The sequence below is a fragment of the Cricetulus griseus genome, chromosome 4 (assembly GCF_003668045.3).
Source record: "Cricetulus griseus strain 17A/GY chromosome 4, alternate assembly CriGri-PICRH-1.0, whole genome shotgun sequence".
Lineage (NCBI taxonomy): Eukaryota > Metazoa > Chordata > Mammalia > Rodentia > Cricetidae > Cricetulus > Cricetulus griseus.
The window spans coordinates 204,848,234-204,871,858 of NC_048597.1; the positions used below are offsets into that span (position 1 = coordinate 204,848,234).

The following is a 23,625-nucleotide window of genomic DNA, read 5'->3' on the forward strand; positions in this document are numbered from 1 at the left end:
TTTTGCCTCCAATTCCCAAGTTCTGGTATTACAAGCATGTAATATACCCAGCACCATGTTTTCTTCGATTTATTTGACAACCCAAGCCCTTAGGTATTTGGTACTAAGTTTCTGTTTTATTTTGCACTACTTTGAGGAATAGGAAAATGGCATATGGTATCTGTTTCTGTAAAAAGTTCCTTGGCAGACTTCTGAAGATAAGGTCATATTAGGGTAAGTTTGGCTTTTCTTACTGAGCTAGGCTTGGTGGATGTTGTGTTTTAGTGAACATAGTGGGTGGGTCTGGCTTAATCCTTGAGTCTGTATTTGGTTTCAGGGCATTTTAAAATATCTCAATGATCTGAACATAGACGCTTGCAGACTATTCTGCAAGTAGTTTTATTTATTGACATATTCACTTTTTCCTGAAGGATGTATGATACTAGATAATTTTCTCTTGCTTGTATTTTCTGTTTATCTTCAATATAAAGTATATTGAAATAACAATGATAGGTTTATCATGTTAAATATCTAGATAATAGAATAAGTGAGGATTAACTTTTAAAAATGAAAATCAAGAGACAGATGTAGTAGAAAGTGTTAGTGATCTCTACACTCGAAAATTTGAGGCAGGAGGATCTGGTGTCCAAGAGCAACTTGGACTACAGAGTTAGACCTCCATCTCAAAAAAAAACAATGAACACATATATAGCAAAAAGTAAAAGAAAAGAAAATCCAAGGAGTTTCCAATTTAAAACAAAAGATAAAGGAAAAAGACCAAAGTGAAAAGAGTCAGTAGTCACCACATCTTTATCTTTGGTGTTAACTACTTTCACAGCATATATTGTGGATGGGTAGCTATATATAGTGTTGTTCTAGTTTTCATCTGCATATTCTAGAGACATAAATACTGGAGTCTTTTTGCTTCTTTTTAGGTTTATTTATTTATTTATCCTATGTGTGGGTATTTTGCCTTCATATGTGCACCATGGGTTTGTGCCGTGCCCACAGAGGTCAGAAGGTGTCTGATCTCCTGGAACTGGAATTATAGATGGCTGTGAGCCACCATGTGTCTTGGGAATTGAACCCACTGCTTTGCAAAAGCAGTGAGTACTCTTAACTGCACAGTGATTTCTACAGCCCTTTAAATAGTTTTGATAACATAGTTTATTCTGCCTGACCCATGATAAAATGACTGGTTGGCTGCCCCTCTCTCTGAATTTACAGAAATAAGGCTTCCTTTGCCCCTGGAATACTGGAATTAAAAGCTTGTCCCTGTGTTTTGTCTTTTCCTTTTCCTTTTCTTTCAAGACAGGGCCTCTTACAGCCTATTCTGGACTCAAATTCACTTTGTAGATAAGGATGGCCTTGGATATCCAGTCAGTTATAAAAGCAATTTTACAGTGCAGGGATTACAGGCAGGTACTACCATGCTGGGTTTCAGAATTTTTTGTGCTAGTAACATTCAATTTGACTGTGTACCCAATGTGTTTATCAGCTCAGGAGTTGTTGAACATTGGTCTTGTTTCCAAGACTTGTAGGCTATTATGAATAAAACTGCTGTGAGCATTCAAATAAAAGTTTATGTGTTGACACACATTTTCATTTTCCTAAGGTAAATACCTAGAAGTGAAATTGTTCGGTCTTATGGTAAATATGTGTTTACTTTTTAAGAAATCACAAAACGTGTTTCTCAACTAGCAATGTGTTTTAAGTTCCTTTCCAGTACTTTGAATGGTTAGGGATTGATTTTGTTTACTTCTTCATTTTGTTAAAGTGAGTTTGTATGCCATTTCAAGATTTACTCATTTATTTACCTTTTGTTTTGTTTTGTTTTGTTTGTGGAGCAATGCTAGCGAGATGGTTTAGCAGTTCTGAGCATGGGCTACTCTTGCAGAGGACATGGGTTAACTTCCAGCATCTACATGGCAGCTTACAACCTTCTGTAACTCTAGATCCTGGGGGTCTGATATTTTCTTCTCAGGCACTAGGCACACACATGATGCACAACACATAAACAGGTAAAATACTCCTATACAGAAACAGATTTCAAAACTATTCAAGAGGGTCTGCATATAGGGTGTATACATCACAGGTATGTAGAAAATAGGACAACTTTCAGGAGTGAGTTTTCTCATTCTACTATGTGGATTCCAGGACTTTTAACTCAGGCCACCAGGCTTGGCAACAAGTATCTTTACTTGCTAAGCCATCTTGCTGGCTCTGTGTCAGGATTTTTATTTGTACTTCCTAATGACTAATGATGTTACTGAATCTGTGTGTGTGTATGTGTGTGTGTGTGTGTGTGTGTGTGTGTGGTTTTTTTTGCCATCAGTATATCTTTTTTCATTAGATAACTATTTAAATCATTTGGTTCTCTCCATATTCCTTCCCTTCCACTTTGAAATAGATTTGTAGATCCCAGGCTGGTCTTGAACTTATGTAGCTGAGCATGACCTTGAATTTTTAATTCTTCTGCATCCACTTTTAGAGTGATGGGATTACAGATTCGTAACTCTATGTACAGTTTATTGAGATCGAAGGCAGAGCTTTGTGCAAGCTAGTAAAGCACTCTTACTAACTGAGCTGTATCCTCAACCCTCGTTTGTTTGTTTCTCATTGGATTATTTGCCTTATTGTTTAATTCTGGATATGAGTTTTTTATGATATGTGTATAGCAAACATTTTCTCCTATCTTATAAGTTTTATTTTTAACTGAAGTTCTAAAGAACAGTTATTTTTACATATTAATGTGAAATTTACTAAGTAAAAATATATTTGGAGTTAAGGCATGTCTCACATGCCTGTAATTAAAGGCAGATGCAGTAAGCTCTAGAGTTTAAGACCAGCCTGTGCTTTGTAGTGAATTCTAGGCCAGTCCAGGATACATAGTCTTGAAACAACAGAAAATATGGACTTGTCTTACTGAAAACTTTCCCTATGGTTTTATTTAGAAGTTTTATAATTACAGTTTGTTTGTTTGTTTGTTTTCAAGACAAGATTTCTCTGTTGTAACAGCCCAGGCTGCCCTGGAACTCACTCTGTGAAAAAGGCTGGCCTTGAACTCAGAAACCTGTCTGCATCTGCCTTCCAAGTACATAATTAGATTTAAGTCTGGCACATTTTTAACTAATTTTGTATATGGAATGAGATAAGGGATAAAGTTGGCATTTTTGCATGTGAATATCTAATAATTTCAGCATCATTTATTGAAAATGCTGCACTTTTTCATAAAATTATTTTGTACTTCTGTCATGTCAGGTGGTTATAATTGAGGATTAAATTCAGATTCTGCTCTATTGATCTGTGTCTGACTCCCACCAGTGCTATACCTAATCAATATAGCTCATTGGTTCTCATTTAAGAGCAACTTCATCCCTTGGGGACATTTGGCAAAATCTAGAGACATTTTTGGTTTTCACAACTGGAGGTAGAAAAGTTGCCTGGTAGTTGGAGAGAGAGGCTAGGGATGCTACCAAACATCTCTAATGCACAAGAGAAGCCTGTTGTGCAATCTAAAATGTTAATAGTGTCAAGCTTTAACATCTGCTATACTTTTGTTTATTTTTATTTTATTTGCATTGGTGTTTTTCCTGCATGTATGTCTATGTGAGGGTGTCAGATCTTGGAATTACAGATCAGTTGTTAGCTGTGGATGCTGGGAATTGAACCCAGGTCCTCTGGAAGCACAGTCAGTGCCCCTAAGTTGGAGCCATTTCCAACCCACCAAAATTGCTATACTAATTAAGCCTTAAAATCAATACATTGTAAATCATTCAATTTTAATCTTTTTTCAGAATTGTCTTAGTTATTCTAGCTATTTTGAGGTTGTTTGTCTGTTTTTCCCCAAGACAGGGTTTCTCTGTGTAGTCTTGGCTGTCCTGGAACTTGGAACTGGTTGACCTCAAACTCACCAGGATCCTCATCCTGCCTCTGCCTCCCCTTCCTGAGTGCTAAAATTAAGGTGTGTGCCACCACCACCTAGCTGCTCTTTTGAGGTGGTTTTTTGTTTGTTTGGTTTTTCGAGACAGGGTTTCTCTGTATAGCTTTGTAGGCCAGGCTGACCTTGAACTCACAGTGATGCACCTGTCTCTTTGAATTTTTAATCTTATTTTAATTTTGGGGGGCTGTCTTCAATTCACTGTGTAGTTGAGAATGACCTTGACTCCTGTTCCTCCTGCCTCCACTTCTCAACTGGAATGTTGGGATCAAAGTTGTATTCTATCACACCTGGTCTATAGACAAGCACTTTATCAAGTAAGTGAGTAACATCCCCATTTCATCTACTGACATTTTAGAAAGACTTTTAAAGCACATTTTAGGAGCAGATGTGGTGTGGCACACCTATAATCCTGGTTCTTGGGTAGTGGATTCAGGAAGATATGGGGTTCAATGTCATCCTAGGCTATATAATGAGTTTAAGGCTACCCTGGTCTCTGTGTGTGGCACTGTGGGGGTGGAGGAGTGGTGGGAAGGAAAAGGAAAAAGAGGAAGCCTACACAGTGTGGTGACTCCTACCTGAAATTCTAGAGCTTGGAAGGAAAAGGCAAGAAAATCACTTCAAGTCTAAACTGGCTATAACAACAGACATCAGGGTAAGGCTGGGGTGGCTCACACCACTGCACTGCAGCAGAAGCAAGTGGATCTCTGAGAGTTTAAGGCAAGCCTGGTTTACAAAGACCATGTCACAAACAGACAAACAAACAAAACAAAGAGGCCATGTATCACAAGAAATTTTCATTTAATCAAACTAAAGACCTGGAGACAGAATATAAGGGACAAGGTATCATATTTGCAAATTTAAGGAAGTTTGGCTCTTCCTGTTAGCTACTTGCAGCTGCTCCCTGTGTTGCAAAGTCTTGTCTAAAGCATCTGGAGCTCCTTTTCTCCTCTGTCCTTCTAATTACCTGTACTTCCCCCTTGGTGACACAGTTTTCTAAAGGCAATAGTGTATTTCCATTTGTAAAAAGACCACTAGTAGGAAGAGGCCAAAAAAATCAGTGAGCACAGTATGCATTTTTTTCAGGTCTGTTTTAGTTCATGTTGCTTTAACAAGATATCTAAATATTTAATAAAATTAAGAGATGTATGCCAGGCAGTAGTGGCACACACTTTAATCCTCGGAAGGCAAAGGCAGGAGGATCTCTGTGAGTTTGAGGCCAGCCTGGTCTACAGAGTGAGTTCCAGGAGATCCAGGCTACATAGAGAAAACCTGTCTCAGGAAAACCAACCAACCAACAAATAAAAGTTTAAAGATATGTATTTAGGTCACAGTTTTGGAGGCTACAAGTATAAAATCAAGTTGGACTTTTGGTAAGGGCCTTCCATCTGCAATCACAGTAGAGTAGAATGGTAACATGACAGGGAAGATGAAAGAGGGAGAGAGTGAAAATATGAAGGGAGGGAAGGGGGTTGGGGAGAGTCAAGGGTCATCTTTTTATAAAGGTTCACTCACACAGGAATTAAGACCTAACTATTCTTTGAGACCAGCACTGATGTAGTCATGAGTCATCTCTGAAAGTTTCTATCCCTTAAATATCCTGCTACTTCCTTGCAGTGCCACACTAGGAACCATCTTTCAGCTCATGAACATTTTGTGAACACAATCATATCTAAACTATAGTAAAGTCCTATATAATAAAAACCCAGAAAGCTTTTTGCTATAGTGTTACCAAAAAATGGATTTTGTTTCTTCTTCAAAGATTCATCTTTTAGGGGCCTGTGAGATGCTTCAGTGGGTAAAAAGTACTTCCTACAAGTGCCTGGTAATAGAGTTTAGTCCCTGAAGGAGAGAATTCAGGTCTGAAGGTTGTCCTCCGGCACACATGCTCACACGAGTACTAGAATAAAATTTAAAGCAAAAGTCTTTGCATGAGTTCAGGGGATTCAATGCCCTTTTCTGTTTCCCATGGATACTGAATACACATGCTGCACAGATAAACACACATACAGGCAAAACACCCATTGTAAGGATAAATCTTTACTCCATGCACCCGAGCCCTGCTGTCACGTGGGTGCCCAGAATAACACAGAGTCTTATATTAGTTTACAATGCTGCTGGCCAATTGATTAGGATTTCTTATATGCTAGCTCAGTCTGAATTATCATAAATTCATGTATTTTACAAGACTTATCTTATTGAAGACACCTTCAGCTGGCGTCCTCTTCCCAGAATCACATGGCAGCTCCATAGAGAAGAGAGCAGGAGGAAGAAGAAGAGCAAGAGAGTGATTTCTTGCTTATATTCTGAGTTGGCCTGCTATGTCACTTCCTGCCTGGATCACAAGACTTCTTACTACATTTCCCAGAATCCTCGACTCCTAGTCCCGCCTAACTTGCTTCCTCATTGGCCAATAGTACTTTATTCAACAACCAATAAGATAAACATATACACAGAAGAAACTCCCCCATCACACTCATGCTCATAAAATAAGATAAATCTTTTTTTAAAGATTATTTATTTATTTAATGTGTGACTGCTCTATCTTCATGTATGCCTTTATGCCAGAAAAAGGCATCAGATCTCACTATAGATGGCTGTGAGCCACCATGTGGTTGCTGGGAATTGAACTCAGGACCTCTGGAAGAGCAGCCAGTGCTCTTAACCTCTGAGCCATCTCTCCAGCACTAAATAAAATAAATCTTAAAATAAAATGGGGGGGGGTTGCGGGTCATGTGTTAAAATCTTATTCCTAACTGTGGCAATGGAAGAATTTTTTTTTTTTTTTGGAGACAGGGCTGTGTAACAGTCCTGGCTGTCCTGGAAGTCATTCTGCAGACCAGGCTGGCTTTGAACTCACAGAGATTCACCTGCCTCTGCCTCCAGAATGCTGGGATTAAACATGTGCCATACTGCTGCTCAGCTTCAAAGGCAGACCTTTAAAAGTCTAATGAGAGATCCTTAGATCATTGGCAGTGCTGCCCCAATTTTACCCGGAGGTAATGTGCTCTCCTAAAGTATGTTCTTATGAGAGTGAACCCTGACCGTCTCTGGCTTCATGGCTTACTATGTGACTCTTTATTCTTGCACAAGTTTCTGCCATTGTCATGGATAATGGGACGCAGGCTGTTGACTGCTCCATGCTTCTGCCTGCAGCAGCCTACCGAATTCTTTTCTGAGATCTCCACTTAGATGAAGTGGACATTCTTGTCTTTCATGTTACAGAATTTCTGAATGAGTTGGTACGAAGAGAGTTGGAGTCTAAGGAAGATTTTAAATGAATAAATAAGTATGTAGGTATGTATGTATACACACACATATATGCACATACATGTGTTATGCATATATTGCGCACATGCACAGGGGTAATAAAAAGGTACTTAGGGGAAGCATGAGACACAAGCAAGTGTGGGTGTGGACTTCTCAAGGGAGAATCTCCCCTAAATGTCCTTGCAGGAGCCATATATACCGTTTTGGTGGCTTCTAAAGTTTCAAGGTGTTGCTGAGGAACTTAGATGAGTCAGGAGGGTGGTTCCTGGGGTGCCTCGCATAGGATTACAGCTGATAAAGTAAAACCTCTGGTCAGACTATTGTGCAGGAAGTTAAGATGTTTGAGAGTAGCTGGTATGTCTTGTATACTGTTCAGGATTGCAATGAATCTGGCTCAATATAAATTGTAAACTTAAAACATTTTTCATTTGCTTTATTTTGTTTTTGATTCCAAGTGTATGCCAGGCTAGCCTGGAACTCATTGAGTAGCTGAAGATGACTTTGAACTTCTGATTCTCCTCCTTGTTCCTCCAGTACTAGGATTATGTACATGCACCATCATACAGTGCTGATCTAACTAGAGTTTAGAGAAGAATGAAAAAGCACAGGACAACCATTAAGAATTTTTGTAGTTGCAGCACCTTTAATCTCAGCACTTGGGAGGCAGAGGCAGGTGGATATATGTGAGGTTAAGTCCAGCCTGATATGCAAAGCAAGTTCCAGGTCAGCCAGGGCTGTTACACAGAGAAACCTTGTCTTGAAAAACCTTAAAAAAAAAAAAAAAAAGAAAAAGAAAAAGAAAAAAAGAAAGACAGAAAGAGAGAAAGAAAGAAAGAAAAAGAATATTCTTTTTTGGTTTTTGAGACAGGGTTTCTCTGTGTAGCTTTGGAACCTATCCTGGCACTCACTCTGGAGACCAAGCTGGCCTTGAACTCACAGAGATCCGCCTGCCTTTGCCTCCCGAGTGCTGGGATCAAAGGTGTGTGCCACCAACACCTGGCGAAAGAAAAAGAATTTTAGTAATTATCTATGTAAAGGTGGTAAATGCCCTACAGAAGAGGAGTATACATTCTTAAGGAAACAGCATTCATTGTGTTACCACTTTGTTACTGTAACAAATGTCAGAGGCAAATCAACTTAAAGAGAAGAAAAGTTTGTTTTGACTCATCATTTTAGAAGTTTTAGTTTATAATTTATAGGCCCCATTGCTTTGGACCAGTAGTGGTGTAGTACATCATGGCAGAAGTACCTAGCAGAGAAAGCCCATTTACCTCATGGTTGGGAACCTAGCCTTCATGGTTTCACATTTCCAAAACCATTAAAGGCATGTCTTATTAGACCCTATATCTAAAAGTTTCTGCTACCTCCCAACAGGATTATTGGCTGAGGACCCAAATACTACCACTACTACTGCTACTGCTACTACTACTACTACTACTACTACTACTACTTCTTGTTCTTCTTCCTTCTTCCTTCTTTTTTCTTCCTTCTTCCTTCTTCTTGTACATGGTCTGTGTATGTAGTCTTGGCTGTCTTGAAACTCACTGTGTAAATCAGGTTGGCCTCAAACTCACTCAGATGCACCTACCTCTGCCTTCCAAGTGTGGGGACTAAAGTCATGTGCCACTACGCCCTGCTAGGACCAAAGCTTTTAACATATTTAAAGGCCTTTAAGGGATAATATAGATCTAGACTTTAGCAAACATCAATGATAGAACCTTGGAGAATGCCTATTCTAAAAATAGGACATGGAACAACAAAGGTAAACTTTTTAATATGTGACATTTTAAGAAATCAATATTTATTCATTCAAATGGTTTCAGGGATCCTTTGCTTAGGTCTAATACTGGTTCAGATTAGATCTTAACTGCCTAGCCATCTCTACAACCCCCTAAATAGAATTTATATATAAAGATTAAGAAGAAATTGTTTTAGAGGATGCTTTAAAAACTTTTGAAATATATTGGGTGTGTATGGGTGTGTGTGAATGTAGAGGTTGGAGGACAACTTGTGGGGGTCAGTTTTCTCCTTATCATTTGGATCCTGGGGATTCAACACAGGTCATTAGGTTTGGTGGCAGGTGCCTTTACCCATTGAGTCATCTTGCTGGCCCTCCAAAGATGATTTTTATTATGACAGTGGAAAATCCTATGCAGTTCCCTACACTGTGTCATACTCCTGTAAAGGAGCACAGAAGGTAACAATTATTCTGCCTGCTAAGAGACAAGGGAGTGCAGTAGATTGAAGGCCCAAGGTGAGATCAGACAGTTGACTGAAGAATGCCAACAGGGAAGGAGAGTAAACAGCAAAATGGAAACATCATGGAACAGAAGTGGATTGAAGGTGATGTATGTGGAGTTCACGGATGCCAGGTTGATTTGCTGTCTGGTTTGGTGACTGATAGGTAACAGGTTCTCAGTTTGCATTTGTTGACCTAAGAATGAATGCTGATTAGGAAGGAAATGTGCTCCTGCTGCAAGAACAGTGGGATCTTTGGTTCATTGCTTGACCTGTCTTTGGGCTGCTATTAGGCTTATTGTTAAAATATATACAAGGTAACTTGTGTTTGAACTTGCTAACAATGTCCAACCTTGGGTAAAGAGAGGAATGAAAGAGAGGAATGGGTTGAGAAGTATGGTGAGTAGATGTGAATCTAATTTCCCTTTGCTTTGAAACTATAAAGTAGGTATGACCTCATCTACTCCCCAGATATTCCAGTCTCTAGTGACATAGGTGAACCCTCTAGCTGATCTGACAGGTTATAGAGATTTGTACCTAGTTTCTCTTGCAGAAATATCCTCTGCTAAGATGATCAAGGATAATACAAAATATGAGGAGTTGAAAACTACTTCCAGTGTTTTAAACAAAGGATTTAATTTTTTTAACATGTATGAGTGTTTTGTCCACATGCAATTTTGTGTACCATCTGTGTCTGTAGAGGTCCGCTTACCTGGCACTGATGTTACAGGTGGTTGTGAGCTGCCATGTCAGTGCTGGGAGTTGAACCCTAGTCCTCTGAAAGAACAGCCAGTTCTTAACTGATGAGCTATCTCTACAGCCCAAATATTTTAATATAAAAATTGACTGGATTCAGTGTATTTTCCATCTTTCTTTTGTTATTCAGAATTTTTTTGAACTCTGACTTGCCATATGAACTTAGCTAATTAATTTTTTTTTGCGTGCGTGTGTGTGTGTGTGTGTGTGTGTGTGTGTGTGTGTGTGTGTGTGTGTGTGTGTGTGTGTGTGTGAGATCATGGAGGCCAGAAGGAAGGTGTCGTATTCCCTGGAGCTAGAGTTATTGCAGTTGTGAGCAACCCAACATATATGCTGGAAACTGAGCTTGGGAACCAAACTTGGATCCCAGTTTGTTGAATTTTAATAGATTGCTCAAATACAGTAGTCTCACCGTTGGTGCTTTAAGACATAACAACATGAAAAGATTCGGGGTCCTATAAGTTGTATTTTCAATTTTAAAGTTTATTAACCAATTTCATTCATATCCCATATTATATCATTGTTGGTGTATGTCTGTGTGCATGTTAGTGTAATATGTGTTAGCAAAAGAAAAGTTTTGAGTGAGAAAAATCATGTGGACTCTTTCAGTCATTATTAGAATGTCAGACAGGTACTGTTTAAGATTCTGAGGATACAGTACTAAAAAAAGCAAAGCACAAAATTCAAGCAAACCAGAAACCTTGTTTCAAAGGGGAATTTTTCCACTGTAGGTGGTGTCTGATCAGAGAAGGAAAGGTACCTCTGTCATTGTGTGTGGTGGTACGCACGTGGCGCTGATAGATGAGACACTAATAAGGCCACTGAAGGCAGGGATTTTTGTTTGGCTTTTGTCTGTTGTCTTCAGTACTACTGTATCCCCAGGCCCCAAAATAGTACTTGGCTTATGACCAATATTTAGTAAATAAGTATTGGTGGAAGTGCTTGTTATTTTAAATTTACTTAAAGATATATATGCTTTAGTAAACTTTTTTATATCTATCCAGTTGGAAATTTTATTTCCATTGCCTTATTTGTGATGTTTTTGCAGCAAAAGCATATGGATATTGATGTTAATCTTCTATTTATCTATTCTTTCAAATTGTAGACTTGGACATAAACTTAAAAGGTCATCTGTTTAATTTTCTGTGTAGGAAAATAGAATAAGATGATTAGGTATGTAATTTTAATTAATCATTAAAAAACTAGGACAACATAATTGGGTGCTCTCTTGAGAAAATGGAGAAAGGTACTTAACCTAGGTATAAAAAAACTAACCCAAAAAGTTTAAGGCTTCTAACTGTGTGGGAAAGTGGGAGGGAAAATAGAGCACAACTGAGCTGCTCTTTGTTGGTATCAGAAGCGGGCCTGTCGTTCACTTTGGCGTTGAAGCATGGCCTATCTCAGGGGGCAGGACAAGGACTTTTTTCCCTCCCACAAGGGCTGGACAGTTTCTACAGGCTCAGAAGGCTTCAAGCAGTTTTTCAAGTTTCTCCTTCTTTTTCTCTCCGAAATTCATGGTGAATTTGCTCTGCTTTCAAAATGCGTTAAGGTCTTCTGCTTTGTGACTGACTGCTTTGGAGCCAGCAGATAGTCAGACATGTATAATTCGAATTATGCAGGTCTTGTGAGTAAGTTAATTTTATTTTTTAAACTACTTAAAATTCAAAAGATATTTAGAAAAAATGATAGCTTGTACTTAGGTATTTTATCATCTTCTACCTTTAAGCTTTTTTAAAAAAATTTTTTTCAAAAAGCCTTTGTAATTTAGCAAGAAAGCCAGGCTCTATACAGAAAAGCCCTTTTCTCAGCACCTGTGTTTTGAGTTTCTTTGGATGTGTCTTTGTTACTGTGCAGTCACTCATGTCTGTTTAAGCCACTTGACCGGTTTTCTTGAGCATCTTTTTAGTTTTATTGAGAAGTATTTTAAATTGAGCTTGTCTGAGCTCGATTGCTTACGTCTGACACAGTCTCAAGTTTCCACTGAATGGTAACAAAGACTGTAGAGTGTTGTTGGTACTGCAGTGAGAGGCATGCTTCCTTAGACCAGGTAAGAGAGATCAGTTTGTTTCTCACAGCCGGGTGAGTTTTTACGATGTTTGTATTTGTGAAGCAGCTGCCATGCTAAATAGAAAAGTAGCCAGGAACATGCTGATTTCAAGACGTCCTTGCTGGTTACAGATAGAAAAACTACAGAGCATGGGGGTAGGGGATGGGGGAGGGGTAGAGTTAGCCTAGTTTATCCTCAGCTATTTATATAAATATTGAAATGCAGAAATAATTCTGGAATTCATTTTTTCCATTTAAAAGTTAAAGAAGCAGTTGAAGATATCAGTCATTTAAAAGGTACTTCATGGTTATTCCTCGTGGAAGCAATTCTAGTGGTAGTTTTTTACTTTCATTTTTTTTTCCAGTAAATAAAATAAGAATTGCCCTTATTAAATATTTTTCTGTTTATGAAAACTTTTAAATTGTCAGCAACCAAGTATGCTTCAACCAAATCTCTAGAAATCAACCTGCACATGAAAAAAAATTTCAGCCTTTGTAGTTATTTTGTTCCCTTTTCCCCCCAGTACAATTTTCTTAAAAGTATTTGTGCTTTGAAAATGTCAGCTGTATTCTAATGAAGCTCCGGCATTGTTTGCTCAGAAAGGAGCCGGTGCATTCCACTGCTTGATGGTTTATTATGAGGCACAGTGTGAGAGTGGGTGGCACCATTTGGTGTCTGCCTCTTGGGGTAGTGACTGCCATTATGTTAGCTTTGGATTGGCAAAGAAAATATAGCATGCAAGATACTATACAGAATCTGGATACTGTGAAGAAAATCTTATCCCTAAACAATTCTTAGTGAGCCAGGAATGTGTAACAGCTTGATTGAGTTGATCATTTCAAGTATACCCTTGAAGTCTGCATTGTGGTTACAATTTATATTCAGTGAAGCACATATCTTCTGGTTGTTTTATTAATGTCATTCTTTTTACTTTAATAAGAAAATAAATGTTTTTTGTAAGCTATAGTATTTTAATGGATATGGCAATGTTTAAAATCATGTACTTCCAACAAGTTTAAGGAAAAAAGTTTAAGGAACTTAGAATGGGTAGGGAGGGGGAGTTGGAGAGGGGCAGAGAGCCTTTCTTTCAGTTAGGAAAGCCCTGATGAAGAAAAAAAGCAACAGATGTTTCTTCTGTTACAATTGAAGTCGTTTCATTCAAAATTCAACAGTAGCTGAAATGAGGAGAGAGGGGGGTGGTCATAAATCCGACCTAAATGGTGAATAAATAAAACAGCCATTTATCATTTATAATTTATTTAAAATTCATCCTTTATAGTCAGGATTTCAGAATCAGCATAACAAAAATGAGTGCAGTTTTTTGTTAAGGAGGCTGTTTTAAAGAAACGTCAAATATTGTATAATGAAAACAAAGTTAATTTAGAGCATTTAAATTACAGAAAACCTAAAGTCAAATAAAATATATAGGAAATGCTTAGTTGCAAAAGTTTGTAATGCACAATAGGTGCAAAGGCTTAAAATGAAATACGAAACATCAGTTATCTGTGTTGATAGGTTATTCTGTAAGAAGCATGAGACTTATTCCAAAGACTTTCTGAATGGAAAATGTGAGAGAAATGTTTTGGGTGTAATTGAAGTGATATGTTTCAGTTTGTCTATGAATCACAAGCTTAGATTGGTTGCTCATGGAAAAAGGGTGATGTTTATTTGCTGGAAAGAGCAGGAAGGAAGATAATATAAACATAATGAAGGTAGTCATGTAATTTTTAGAAGTTCTGTATTTATCAAATTCATTATGAGTAAAGTAAAAACCATTCCATTTATAAGTAGCACACAAAAGGCGTTCTGTGCTCTTGTGTCATTTGCACTTATACATGTTACAGTTATTCTTTTGGGGGTGGGAGGAGCTATAGGGTCTTGTGTACCTTAGATTGTTAGAACTATTTTGGGGTAGGGGACAGTATACAGGATCTCACTATGTAGCTCTGACTGGCTTGAAACTCAGAGAGATCTACCTCCCTCTGCCCACATGTGCTGGTTTTAAAGTTGTAAGCTGCCATGCTGGGCCTGGCCTAGAACTTTTGATCCTTCTGCTTCTGTCCCCAGAGTGCTAAGATGATATGAATAAGCCACACTCTCACCTAACTTTATGGAGTCTTTTGGTTTTGGTAGTATGGAGTAATTGTATCTAGGAGAGCATGCTTCCATTGAGCTGTATCCTTGGCCTTTATGCTTTTTGGGGGGAGTGCTGGGGGTGGGGGAGACACGATTTTTGAGGCAGGGTTTCTCTGTGGCTTTGGAGGCTGTCCTGGAACTAGCTCTTGTAGACCAGGCTGGCCTTGAACTCACAGAGATCTGCCTGTCTCTGCCTCCTGAATGCTGAGATTAAAGGCATGTGCCACCACCGCCTGGCTACCTTTATACTTTTCTTAAAAAATTTATTGTTGTTAGTGTGACATGCCATGAGTGCCGTAACACATGTGGAGTCAGTTCTTTTCCCCCACTTTTACATGGGATCCTGGGTCCTGAGGTTGAACTCAGTCAGGTTGTTGGGTTTGAGAAATACTTTGCCCACTGAGCTATGCGTATTTTGGGCCCCTTGTGACTCTCCTGGAACTCATTCTGTAGATGAAACTGTCCATGAACTCATAGAGATCTGTCTGCTTTCTGCTTGCAGAGTGCTGTAATTGAAGGTATGTGCCCTGTGAGTTTGAGACCAGCCTGGTCTACAATAGCTAGTTCCAAGACAGCCTCCAAAGCCACAGAAAAACCCTGTCTTGGAAAACAAAACAAAACAAACAAACAAATAAATAAAGGTATGTGCCACCCATACCAGGCAAACTTAGCCTTTGAAAATTGGTGCTAAGCAATTTTCATGTGTAGGTGTTTTACCTACAGGCATTCCTGGTGATCACTTGCGTTCCTAGTGCCATGCAGACCAGAAGGAGGGCATCAGATCCCCTGGAACTTCAAAAAAGCAGCTAGGACTCTTAATCTCTAAAGCACCTCTCTGGCCCCAGCACCAGATCTTCTATGTTAGACATTTATTACTTTCCATATCTTACTCTATAGAATTTGTAGTAATATTTAATAGTCAAATTCTTCAGCTACATTTTTGAAATTTGTGCATTCATCAAATATTATGTAGTTTCTAAATATGTAATTGGTTTAAGAAGACTGGAAATGATTCTAATGTTAAAGAAAATACTAAAATGTTCTCATTTTGTCTAGGATCTGTAGGTTTCCTTGAAGGTTTTCTTCAAATAAGGATAACAAAGTTGAAACATTTTGAAGTTTACCATGCTCTAATTAAAATTCTACCCCATGGTGGTGGCACACACCTTTAATCCCAGCTAAGGCAGAAACAGGCAGATCTCCATGAGTTCAAGGGTCTCCATAGTGAGTTCCAGGACAGCTACAGCAGTTACAAAGAGAGACCTTGACTCGAGAAACTTAAAAAAAAAAAAAAAAAAAAAAAAAAAAGGATTCTAAAATTGATCTTTAAAGGAAAAACAATAACGGTCTTGACTAAGGAATATAAATTTCAATGGACTAGTCAACCTTTAAAAAAGTATTTGGCCCTGTATAGAATATATAACTGTAATAGCATTATAGATTGCAGGTATCAGCTATCAGGGGCATTTGCTATTGTAAATGTAGGCAGGACATCATATTATATAATGAGGAAAGCAATAAACACCAGTACAGAAATTGGTGAGATTTTGACACTTCAAATTAAGACTTATAAACTAAGAAATAGAAAGCAAATCAGTTGGATTTTCTTAAGATGAACACCTGGCATTGCCATAAAAGTAAATTACACAATTACTATATGTTCAGCATATAATGTATGTGCATGTGATATGTGGATGTATACATGCCACCATATATATATTGTTCAGAGAAGCTTGTGGAATCATTTCTTTCCTTCTACCTTTATGTGGATTCCTGGGATTAAACTCAGCTGTCACACTTGTGTGGCAAATATTTTTACTTGCTGAGCCATCTCACTGGCCCACATTTACTTTCATACTACATAGGATATCTATCTATCATCAATCTATATGTGATGGATATATATATATATATATATATATATATATCCTATATATAGAGAGAGTATATCTATAGTATATCTATATATACTCTATATAAAAACTTTTTTTTTTTTTTTTTCGAGACAGGGTTTCTCTGTGGCTTTGGAGCCTATCCTGGAACGAGCTCTTGTATACCAGGCTGGTCTCGAACTCACAGAGATCCGCCTGCCTCTGCTTCCCGAGTGCTGGGATTAAAGGCGTGTGCCACCAACGCCCGGCCTCAAGTAAATTCTTATGTGAGCTCTAAATGTGGAAACTAACAGCACAGAACTTTGGTTTGGGTAAATCACTCATTTGTGGTGAAAATCTGGCAGATTTATGAAGCTCCAAATCCACTGCTGCTTTTAATTCCCTTCTTCTTTTCAACTAACCCACCTTCTACTCCTTCACCTATCTTATGTGTATGACCCAATGAGTTTCATTAGGGTTGTCCACAGAAGCATAAGTGAGAGTTTACATGTGGATCTTACAAAGTGAATATGTCACTGAAAAAAAAAACAAAACAAAACCAAAAACATTTCTTTTGTTATCAATTGTTAACAGTGTATAAATTATCAGGTAAGGATTTGGGAGTTAGAACTATGTAAAGGATTTTATGTATATAGGTGCTTTGTCTGCACTCCAGAAGAGGGCATTGGATCTCATTATAAATAGTTGTCAGCTTTTCTGTGAGTGCAGGAAATTGAACTCAGAACCTCTGGAAAAACAGCCACTTCTCTTAACCGCTGAGCCCAAGATAGAATTTTTTTGTTTTTCTTTTTTAAGTATACAGTGTTAGGCCTACATGTATATCTGCAAGCCAGAGAGGGAACCAGATCTCATTACAGATGGTTGTGAGCCACCAGGTGGTTGCTGGGAATTGAACTTAGGATCTCTGGAAGAGCAGGAAGTGCTGTTATCCTATGAGCCATCTCTCCACACACACCCCCTAAAACTTTTAATGAAAGTATGCAAGTCATTTTGGCCTGGAACTTGCTGTATCCTCAAGGCTGCTCTCAAAGTCATGATCCTGCTTCAGCCTTCTACATGCTAGAGTTACAGTTGGATTATGGGAATGTTAAACCCCAGAATGTCTTTTAATAGATATGGTGGGTTCTTTTTTTCCCCCTTTAATCTGGGGCCTTGTATATTCAGTCAAGCACTGCAAACATTGAGCTGCACCCCCAGCCTTTTTTTTTTTTTTTTTTTCCACTTCAGGGAAGAATAAAAAGATTGTTTTGAGCTGGGGGTGTTGGTACATGCTTGTATGTTTCTGCATGAACATAGTAAATAAGCATGCTATTGCACATGTGTGGAGGTTTGAGGAAAGTGTGATTTTCAGGGATCAAAATCAGTTTGGCATGCTTGGCAGCAGGCATTTCAATTCTCTGAACTATCTTGCTGGTGTCTCTTACTTTTGAGAAAGGGTCCCATTAAGTGCTCTGGAATTTTCAATCCTCTAGACTTAGCTTCACTAGTAGGCCTTTCTCACCAGGCATAGGTGTGAGTAAGTTTTTTTTGAAGTAGATAATATAACCATAAGATTTTTAGCTTTTTGTTGTCTTCTAAAAGTATGGGACTGACAGAAAGGCTGTGTGTGTAAAGATGTTTACCACCAATTCTGATGACCTAAGATTTACTCTAAAGAACCGATGGGGTAGAAGGAATGAACTGCAAGTGGTCCTCTAACTTCCATGCTTATGCCACACAAATAAATAAATAAATAAATAAATAAATAAATAAATAAATAAATGTAAAATGTATGTAAAATGATGCCAGCCTCTGGTGGTGCACGTTTTTAATCCCAGCACTCAGGAGTCAAGGACAGGTGGATCTCTATGAGTTTGAGGCCATCCTGGTCTCCAATTCAAATTCCAGGACAGTCAGGGCTATACATAGAAATCTTGTCTTGAAGCCCCCCCCCTCAAAAAAACAAAAAGAGAAGTGTTAATGTAGGAAGCTTCAGTGATATTCCTGGAGTGGATTTTCTTGTCAAATGACAACAGGAATAACTTACAGCAGTTTGAGTGATCTACTTAGTATGATGTTATAGAACACAGTGATCCCTTTTTTATTTCAAAGGAAAAGAACAAGTCTTGTGACTCTTAATTCATGGATGATCCTTGTTTTGTTTGTGCTTATGTCCTAAAGTTGTAAAATCATCAGAGCCCAACTTTTTAATTTAAGATCTATTTGTAATCACTGTTAACTTTTATAAGTAGTAGAAAAATATCTTACTTGAATGTAAATTAAAAATGATTTGTTATCACAGTGTGAATGCCATCTGAGGAATTAATAAGCTTCATGAGAATTATTTACAATTAAGTACTATTTATTATTTTTCAGTCATAAATTCTGATCCCTGAGGTCACACCCAGCCGCCTCCATCTACTACAGCCACCCTGTGGCTGCTCGTCTGAGATAAAATATGCTGCTTTCTGCTCATTTTATGAGGCCTACAAACAAAGCTTATTTGCCATCTGGTGGGTGTGTCAGTGAGGGTGACAGAATTAAACATAGTGGTTAAAATGGGCTAAACTTTAAGAAATTAGAACATGTACAAAGAGATGAATTGCCAGGCACTTTCTTTTTTATAAGGTAAATTCAATGTGACAGAGACACTTCAGTTAAAAAAACTCGTTTCTCAATTTGAAATGGAACACAGAAGGGGTTGCAGGCATAAAGGAGTTCTTCCCAATGTTCCCTGATTACAAGAGTCAGCCGAAGCAATTTTAAAAACATGCATTTCTATTTAGTTTCTGGTTCATTAGATGTCCAGTGGACCCCTGAAATGTTTTTGTTTTGGTTTTTCAAGACAGGGTATCTCTGTGTAGCTCTGGCTATCCTGGAACTCTCTGTGTAGACCAGGCTGACCTCCAACTCACAGAGATCTACCTTCTGAGTCCTAGGATTAAAGGCATGCACCACCACTGCCTGACTGTTTGTTTTTGTTTTTTCTGATATGCATTTTGAATGAGAACTTTATTCTACCTCTCCTTGTAGTGCATAGTGTAACTGGACATAATTGGGAAGGATGGTTATAAAGAATTGGATGAACCAGGTTGCTTGAGGATTTATGAGCCACCATATGGTTGCTGGGAATTGAACTAGGGACGTATGGAAGAGCAGTTGGTGCTCTTAACCTCTGAGCCATCTCTCCAGCCCTGCTTGAGGATTTATAGTAAAGTTATTAAATTATTTGTTCAGAATTATTTTGTAACAAAAATAAGTACTAATTAGGTTGAATGGAAGAGACATAAGACAATTAGGAATTAAATGTTTCCAAGATGAATAAGATAATAGAAAAAGAATATAATCATGCTTTAAACCAAATATAAAGAATCAGTGGGAAAAAAATATGTAGAGTAGAATTGTAGGTGAGACAAGTGTTCTGAGGGTGAATGTTTAAAATATTAAAAAAGAAGGTTAAAGGTGTACCTTGTGGTTCTAAATTAACCTTCCTGTGTATACTAGTGATAACTATAGTCTACAATTGGAAATACAACTTGTTAAAATAAGTAAACTATGACCTTCTGTCTGTCTGTTCCTCCATCTGTTTACCCACATGTGATGTGTACTTCAGATTGGAGAACAAAAGTAAATCAACATTACTTTGACCTCCCATTTTCATATTACATTTTTGTTTTTGTTGTTTTGCCACAGGGTATCTCTGTGTAGCCTTGGCTGTCCTGTAACTCACTCTGTAGATCAGGCTGGCTTCGAACTCAGAGATCCACCTGCCTCTACCTCCCAAGTGCTGGCATTAAAGGTGTGTACCACCACTGCCTGGTCCCCTATTAAAATTTTTAAGGGAAAAGATTTATAAAGTTTATTACATCCAAAGGCATATGTGGAGAATTATATATAAAAACAAAACCTACCAGGTATGGTGGCTCATACCTGTAATTCCAGTGCATGGGGAAGCAAAGGCAGTAGAATTACTGGTAGCTAAGGCAAGACAGGTCAAAAAGAAAAGAAAAGAAAAAAACCAGACCTGGTGGCTAATGCCTTGTAATTCTATCACTTACTGGACTGAGGCAGAAGGATTGCTGGGAGGTTGAGGCCAGCCTGAGCTACATTGTTTCAGGATAGACTAAACTACAAAATGAGATCCTGTCTGAAAAGAAAACAAAAATACAAAAACTATCACTGGAAAAAACATTGGTTGGAAGCATAACAGAATAATCTTATTACCTAAATATTTGAAGGTGTCCTATCAATATGTGACTAATAACTAGTAGGAAGACAGGAATAATTTTTAATAATTATATAGCTTTTATCTTGTTGGTTGGTTTGAGTTCCCTCTGTAGCTGAGGAGGGCCTTACACTCCTAATTTTCCTTCCTCCACCTCTTTGAGTGCTGAGATTCCACTATTAGGTCCAGCCTTTTAATGATGTAGGTTTACATTTTTTAACATTTATGCACACACGCATCACACCATGGTGTACATGTAGAAGTTAGTACAATTTGCAAGAATCTGTTCTTTCCTTCCACCGTTTTCTTCCTGGGATAGAGCTTGGCTGGTCAAACTTGGTTGTATGCACTGCTAAATCACCTTGCATGTTCATCCTTTGTATTACGTTGAAGTTTTATTCCTTTATTTAGAGACAGAAGAACTTGCTGTTTAGCCCATTTTGACCTGAAAGTCACTATGTAGCCAATGCTGGTGTTGAAATTTTACCAATCCTCCCACCTCAGCTTTTTAGTGCTGAGTTCCTTTGTATTTTTCCTTTATCATTGTTGTTATACATATGGGTTATTATGTAAAATAATGTGTATATGTAGACATCTCTGTGGCACATGTGTGTGAATACTGTACCCATAAAGGCCAGAGGATATCCTATCCCCTGGAAAATGATAGACAGACAGGTGCTAGTTATATAAGCACACATATATATCATCATATTCTGTATGAACAATGAAGTATAATAAATTATGAAGTGCTAATAGACAGTGGCTTAAGTATGGGTTGTGGGGGAGGAATCAACAGTGATTTTCTTTTTAAATCTGGACAGTTGAAGAATAGACATTGAGATGGAAGATAACATTTTCTGGATGGGGTGGGAATATTCAGCAGTTAGCTTTTTATTTTCTTTTTTCTTTTTTTCTTTCTTTTCTTTTCTTTTTTTGAGACAGGGTTTCTTTGTAGCCTGTCCTGGAACTCATTTGAGACCCAGCTGGCCTCGAATTCACAGAAATCCACCTGTCTCTGCCTCCCAAGTGCTGGGATTAAAGGCTGGAGCAGTTAGCTTTTTAAATAGGTTAAGTTTGGATACTTTTCAGCATCAAAATAGAGCTATAAGGAGACAGCTGGCCGTGTGAATTATCTTAGTTTGTTTTCTATTGCTATGATAAAGGCCATGGCCAAGATCAGCTTGAGGAAAAAAGGGGTTATTTTAGCTTACATGTACAGTCACAGTCCATCATGAGGGGAAGTCAGTACAGGAGCTGAAGGCAAGAACCTGTAACTGAAGCAGAGACCATGGAGGAATGCTGCTTACTGGCTTGGTCTCCTTGGCTTTGTTAGTCTGCTTTATTATACAACCCAGTCCCCCCAGTGGGTTGGATGCTTCGGCGTTTGTAAATAATCAAGAGAGTGCTCTAGAGGCTTGCTTACAGGTCAGTCTTATGGAGACATTTTCTCAATTGAGATTCCTCTTCTCAGATGGCTCAAAATTGTGTCATGTTTACAAACTAAGCAAGATACAAGTCTAAGTTCAACAGTTTAATCCAGAGAAATATCAGACTCTTCAGTGTATTTAAGGCATGAGGCTGAGATTAGTTTATATAGTAAGGAAAGCTATTCCACACTATTTCCTTAAGCATTGGTGAGATCCCTGAGGAAAATGCAAGCAGCTGAGATGAAAGAAGTCAGTCAGTATAGGAATTGGGGGAGTGGAGAGGTGGCTGAGCTGGTTTGATTCCCAGCACCCATTTGGTGGTTCACAACTATCTGTAACTCCAGTTCTAGGAGATCTGGCACTCTCTGCTGGCTTCTGCAGGCACCACACATGAACATGGTACATAGACACACATGCTGGCAAAAACACTCATACTTGTCAAATAAATATTACATTTATAAAACAGAATATTGCAATTCAGAGAGAAGTAACGAGGGAAAGCACAGATAAGTGTACAGATGGGGATGTGGTGTGATTTTGCGTGGATTTCATTACTGGAGTGAGTGATGCGTGTTTGCTGAGGACTGAGAAGTGAGAAAAAGAGATTAAGGATGTGATCAGGCTTTTTGTTGGTTTCAGTGTTTTGAGATGAGGTCTCACAGTATAGCCTTGGCTGTCCTGGAACTCATTCTGTAGACCAAAGATACCTTGAACTCCCAAAGATCTACCAGTCTCTGTCTTCCAAGTGCTGGGATGAAAAGTGTGTACCACCACACCTGCATATCAGGCTTTGGAAGTTTGAGGATATATGTAATCTGAAGGAGTTCGAGACCAGCCTGGTCTAAAAGAGCAAGTGCCAGGACAGCATACAAAGTCACCTGCAAATTAGCAGAAGGTTAGGAACATTGGACAACAGTCAACTTGATACTGCAGATCATTGACTTCCTATTTTACTATCCTTTCAGGTAATATTTCACTTGTTGCATTTCCAGTTTCCAGCACCAACTCACCAACAAAGATTTTACCGAAAACCTTAGGGCCAATAAATGTGAATGTTGGACCCCAAATGGTAAGAAAACTATTAAATATTATTGTCACTTTGCTTAGGCAAGACTAAGTCATAGACTAATTATGTTGAAGATGTTTGGCAAAATATTCCCTTTAATTTTAGTTCTTTAATTTACCCTAAAAGTTTTATTTTTATCTGAGTATAATTGATTAAATATTAATAGAAGTTTTTATGCTCTTAATGCTTAATTTTAACACTTCAATCTATGGCTTCTTAATGTGTATTATTAAGGTTTTTGCTCCTTTAATGAGGCTTCTCTTGTTGTTTAACTTGAATCTATTGTATTCTGTCTTCTGTTTTCGTTTTCTTATAAAATAAGTTTCCTTTGTGGAAACCATGTATTCTTATATAAATTGAATGTGTAACTGAATTTATAGGTGTATGCTGCTATAGTTAAGTTGAATTTATAGCTGGAGCTATAGATTTGAGTTTTTCTATTAAGAGATCATTGTTGATCCACTCATGCTTGAACTTGCATTGGGGGGCAGAGGCAGGAGGATCATCACAAGTTCCGGTATAATCTGTCCACCTAGTAAGTTCCAAGTAATCCAGTGAACAGCATAGTGCAACCCTGTCTGGAAGAAGAGAGGGACATGGCGAGAGGGGAGGAAATAGAGATGAAGGGTGGGGGATAAGTAGCTGGGGAAACAACAGTATGCCATTTTAA

General features: G+C 38.2%; 1 protein-coding gene across 6 annotated transcripts in view; it reads left to right on the top strand.

Moving 5' to 3' along the window:
• The window catches only part of Tfdp2 (transcription factor Dp-2), a 106,791-nt gene that overhangs the window by 39,533 nt on the left and 43,633 nt on the right, over nt 1-23,625 (top strand). For all 6 annotated transcript variants that reach the window (XM_027410917.2, XM_027410916.2, XM_027410918.2 and 3 more), the window contains one exon: nt 22,855-22,958. In XM_027410917.2, the coding sequence (XP_027266718.1) occupies nt 22,855-22,958 (104 nt within the window). The remainder of the gene's footprint in view (nt 1-22,854; nt 22,959-23,625) is intronic.